Below are 5,306 nucleotides of genomic sequence, written 5' to 3' on the forward strand. Positions count from 1 at the left end.
TTTAACCTCGTAAAATAAGTGCTTTTTTAGTGTTATTATTTCCTATAATGTATGTTACTACAAGGAGAACTAGTTATAGAATAGTCTCAATGTAATGTGAATTATTATTTTTGTAAAGTAAGTGCTTTTTAGTGTTAATACTTCCCATAATGTAAGTTACCACTAGGAGAAATAGTCTTAATGTAATGTGAATTATTTTTTTGTGTCTCTTCACGTCACATTAGGTGAAAACCTAAAAACTTAGAAGACCAATGAGAGACTGGAACATGTTTAACTCACCGGTCAGGTTCGGTTGAGGGTTGTCAAACACGTATATTCCAAGTTTGTCGATCTCGCTGCATTCTCTAATTATTGTCTAATTATTGCCTGATTATTGACCGATTGAGTCTCCGTTGCACCTTCACTCATCACGGCTCTCATGTGAGAACCTCGATCACGTGTCTTCGCTTTAAGCTTTTTAAGCGGCGGTTCAAACCCCAAACGGATCCGCATGCAGCGCTCTCTCTGTGGTTCAGAGCAAAAGTAGTTTTCAAGGTATTACAAGCTTTTTCATATTCGAGGTGCGCGGCTGGAGGTTTTGATCCTAAAAAAAGAAGAAAAAAAAGAAGTTTTTTTAGATTCAAGCTGAAGTCGTTTTGATGGCGAGTTAATGAGTCCTCTGAGGGATGTGATCAAAGGACACCGAGTCCATGTTGTGTTAATTACATCTGTGTTCGGTGATCGACATGCGGCTGACTGCTGCGTAATCTGCCTCTTCGTGTCAGCTGGTTTAATGCAGCGGACACCAAGAGGTCCGATTTAAACGGTTCTGGGTCTCCGGTTAGGGAGGAAATGGGATTAAAGCCAAGAGGCTCTGACTCGACGCATATCGTACGTCTAACCTTCAGTGGGTCGTGATTGTGAAAGAGGTTCCTCAAAATTCTAATTATGTCTTGGTTATTTTGTAGTTTACCAAAGTTGTAGTAAATCTAAGTAAATAAGCGACCATCTGTAATTTTAGCCAATTAAAAAAAGAATTCAGACTGTGTTTGTGGGCCTAATTTATTGGAAACTAAGCGTTTATCAGATAAATAAGGTTATGGGAGGATTTATCTTTTTTGTTGCACAATCACTGAAATATTTGAAATGTCAAAGCTTGATAAGTTGTTAATATTGTTCTAACCCCCAACTCATCGAACACCGGTCAAGGCCCATCGCACCCGGCATACAGACCAATAAAGTCTGCTTAGGACGGGTCGAATGAACACGGGACTTTCACCCAGGAGACCTCTGTTCATGTTGCTGGAATGAAACCAAGTCAACTGTTATACTGTTATTGTATCTCACTTTGGTGACAGTTACACAACAAAGACCTGTTTTATGTAACAAACATAGGTATATTTGACCAAACCACAATTCTTTCCATCATAAAACCTAAAAACTAAGTAATACCTTGGAGACTTTTTGCAATGAGTGAGAAGTCCAAACCGGACTCTCGAGGGGTACCTGGAGGGTCCTAGTTTGGGCCACTGACCAGGCGTTGACCTTGGCGTTGACCTTGGCGTGTGAATGTGTTTCCATCATCAGTCTTCGGGGCAATTTAGTCATTCTGGAGTTTTGAGGTGAGTTGCTAGCTAACAATTACTGAAACAGTGCCTGCTAGCTAGCTAGCAGCGTTGGAGAAATTAATAATACATCTAAAAATAAAGAGTTTGTAAACATTGTTTTTTTCCTTTAAAAGAAAAAACAGTAGAGAAACCAGCTGAATAACCAGTCAAGTCAATCTCAATCTTCTTCATTCACTTGTTTCTTTTTGACTGCATCTGTAAGCTAGCAGTGCGTTAGCAGTGCGTTAGCATCACGTTAGCGGGCAGTCTGCAGCTCCAGCGTTAGCCGAGGGCGGAGCTCAGAGGTTTGCGAAGCCACTGGTAGAACTGCCGCCGGTGGAGGTGGTGCCAGCGCACGTTTCCCTCCACGATCTCCAGCGCCCGCGGCCATGCAGGCCCCGCCCCCACGCCGCTGGACTTGATGAAGTCCTTCAACTGAGGAGAGAAAGGGCGCGAAAAAAGAAGAGAGTAGGGGGAAACGAGGAAACAGTAGAAATGGCGAAAAAAGATATGAGGAGGGAAGGAAGGACGGAAAAGAAAAGTTATTGGAACGTTAGAAACCTGAAGCACCGAACAATATGATCCGGTTTGATTATCAACGTCATACTGATGATTTAAGGACCGTCCAAACTATAGGACTCAGATTGCTTCACTTTTTTGAAGCCTAGAGTTGGCCTCCATCTTGGTTTTTGGCCTCCGTCATCACCTCTTGAGAGGGTGAAGCTAAGTAGAACAAAAATACGAATGCATTTTGCTACGTTTATACGATTGGACTTCTTTTTGAGTCGGCCCCCTGCAGGCTATTTGAAAGAATGCAACTTTAAGGCAGTTCTGCATTGGATTTTCAGGCCCAGGGGTCAAATGTTAAATTGAAATACAAAAATAAACGTTGACGTAACTTCCGCAAATATGGCGTATTGGGAGTATTGAGACCAGATTTCTCAAACGATAATAACTAAGTAAAATGAAATAAAACTGATGGCCTTGAAAAAAAACCTATATTGATGTTAAATTAATCCGGTCACGTCCCAGGTTTCTGGAACCAGCTCTCGCACCATCAACGTAAAAAGCATCCGTATAGGTTTGCTTATTAATATATTATGTTATTAATGTTTGTTGTGAGACGGCGACAGGAGGAAGTCATGTGACGTAGGGTCAAAGAAACACCGAGATGACAAGAGACCGCGTGAATACGGAAGTTTCTTGATATTTTATAAAATCTTTTAACAAGCTGAAACGTTGCAGCCATGAAAGTGTGTCAACTGCCTTTTGAAAAGCAGGTCGGTAATTAATAAAAGCAAAGGTTAGTTTTAAAGGTTTCGTAACGAGAGGTGTGAAAGGAATCAAAGTGAGACTTTTAAAAAAAAGGGGTAATTAAATGTGAAGTTTTACGGCGCGATAAGTTACGTATTTAAGGAGAAACTTCTTTTGTCGAAAGGGAAACTTTGAACTGTTGAAAGTTAGAGAAATGAATGTGTTTTTTCAAAAGTTTGACGGATTCACCGGAGCGCAGGAGAAAATCCTCCCCTTCAACTCCCTGTAAGGCAGCTCGTATCGTTAACTCCTCTTCCTCTTCTTCATCCTACTCTTTCACTTTCTGCTCTTTAACTTTTCACCCAAGGACACACATTACATTTTGCTCCATTGGATGGATTCTCCTCCATGGTGATTATTTTCCTGTACGGGGTTCTTTGATGGTTCTTCTTCCTCTCAGAGGCCTCACACCCGCCGAGGCTGCTTGTTGTTACCATGCCAACGGTTGTGGTGGGGGGAGACGTCAAACAAAAAGGTTTTTACCACGATGAAATAAAACCAAGAGACGCCCACGACCCTTTATGCCTGACGCTGTGCACATCAGTCACTCCTCTGTCGCTTTGGAAGTTCTCCTTCTGGAAATGCATCCTGGGAGTTTTCATTAAAACTACTACGTTAAAAGACTTCGCTGTTATTCGTCTCACGCTATTGCGATTAAATGTCTTTTAACTCTTCACACACCCAGATCAAGAACTCCCCTATTCTATATGATTATGTCTATACCAAACTTTAAAGTACAGATCTCTGTAGAATGACTAAATAGAACATATGTCTCATTAATACGTGCATGATTAATGCTTAATACGTGTTTCAGAGAGCAGGGAGAGTGTATTTCTTTTAAGTTTTACAACATTTATTTTGGGAGAAAAACACTAATAAACTGGATTTATTACAGGATTAGCCCGTATGGATCAAGGTTATAAGTACTGGTGCTATAACTCTAATTTTATTATCATTATTATTCTAATATATCCACTGCTGCTGTTATTATTAGTCAGTCAATGGGAGGGTCCAAGGACAAGGCTTCTGAGGCAAATGAATGTGACTCTGGGCTAAACAAATCAAATGTAATTTAATTTAAATTGAATAAAAACATCAATAGATTTGGGGTTTCGGTCCGTTTTATATTGACGATCTTTTTTGCTTTCTAATAAATTGAATAAAGAAATCCTGTTTTCTCTCCGTGTCACTTTGGGTTAAAGAGGGCAGATTGAGATCTCCCCCGAATGCTTTGCCTCTATCTTTTAATTGTATCTGCGCGGGTCGTTCAGGTGAGCCCGGACTGGACGGTCTACCTGTAAATCAGAGAGTGAGTTCACCTCATTGAGCTCCTTCTCCGTGTTCAGGAACTCCGTGACTCCCCCGATGAGCTTCGAGTTCATGAACAGCGCTTCACCGTAGCTGAAGGGAGACGGGAGGGTTACTTCCTCTTCACAGCAAGTACTACGAGTACAAGTAGTACGAGTACAAGTAGTACGGGTACAAGTACTACGGGTACAAGTACTAAGGGTACAAGTACCACGGGTACAAGTACTAAGGGTACAAGTACCACGGGTACAAGTAGTATGGGTACAAGTACTACGAGTACAAGTACTACGAGTACAAGTAGTATGGGTACAAGTAGTATGAGTACAAGTACTACGAGTACAAGTAGTATGGGTACAAGTAGTACGGGTACAAGTACTACGGGTACAAGTACTAAGGGTACAAGTACCACGGGTACAAGTAGTATGGGTACAAGTACTACGAGTACAAGTACTACGAGTACAAGTAGTATGGGTACAAGTAGTATGAGTACAAGTACTACGGGTACAAGTAGTACGAGTACAAGTAGTATGGGTACAAGTACTACGGGTACAAGTACTAAGGGTACAAGTACCACGGGTACAAGTAGTATGGGTACAAGTACTACGAGTACAAGTAGTATGGGTACAAGTAGTATGAGTACAAGTACCACGAGTACAAGTAGTACGGGTACAAGTACTAAGGGTACAAGTACCACGGGTACAAGTAGTATGGGTACAAGTACCACGAGTACAAGTAGTACGGGTACAAGTACTACGGGTACAAGTACCACGAGTACAAGTACCACGAGTACAAGTACCACGGGTACAAGTACCACGAGTACAAGTACCACGTGGACAAGTACCACAGGTACAAGTACCACGTTTCCAAGTACTCGGACTGGCCGACTCACCGTGCGTTGAGGATGTCCCACTTTTCTCTGAAGTACTTCCAGGCGAGGTTTCGACCCTGCGGGTTTCTACCCACGTGGATGATGACGTCGATCACGTCCTGTTCGGGGACCAGGTCAGAGGTCAGAGACAGGTTCAGTAGCCTGGGAGACAAAGAGACAGTAGCTCAGTAACCGTGACGACGGAAACCACTGAGGAGTGACGTAGAGAC

At 42.1% G+C, this 5,306-nt stretch overlaps 1 protein-coding gene across 1 annotated transcript in view; it reads right to left on the reverse strand.

Annotated features, from left to right (window-relative positions):
• Positions 1-1,862: 1,862 nt before the first annotated feature.
• The window catches only part of LOC117726202 (thyrotropin-releasing hormone-degrading ectoenzyme-like), a 123,774-nt gene continuing 120,330 nt past the window's right edge, over positions 1,863-5,306 (reverse strand). Inside the window, exons 18-20 of the mRNA XM_034526336.1 lie at positions 5,098-5,238; positions 4,220-4,301; positions 1,863-2,021 (exon numbers count right to left, since the gene is read on the reverse strand). Of these exons, the coding sequence (XP_034382227.1) occupies positions 1,869-2,021; positions 4,220-4,301; positions 5,098-5,238 (376 nt within the window). The 3' untranslated portion in view covers positions 1,863-1,868. The remainder of the gene's footprint in view (positions 2,022-4,219; positions 4,302-5,097; positions 5,239-5,306) is intronic.

This window comes from Cyclopterus lumpus, chromosome 23, assembly GCF_009769545.1.
Source record: "Cyclopterus lumpus isolate fCycLum1 chromosome 23, fCycLum1.pri, whole genome shotgun sequence".
In the NCBI taxonomy this organism is placed as follows: Eukaryota; Metazoa; Chordata; class Actinopteri; order Perciformes; family Cyclopteridae; genus Cyclopterus; species Cyclopterus lumpus.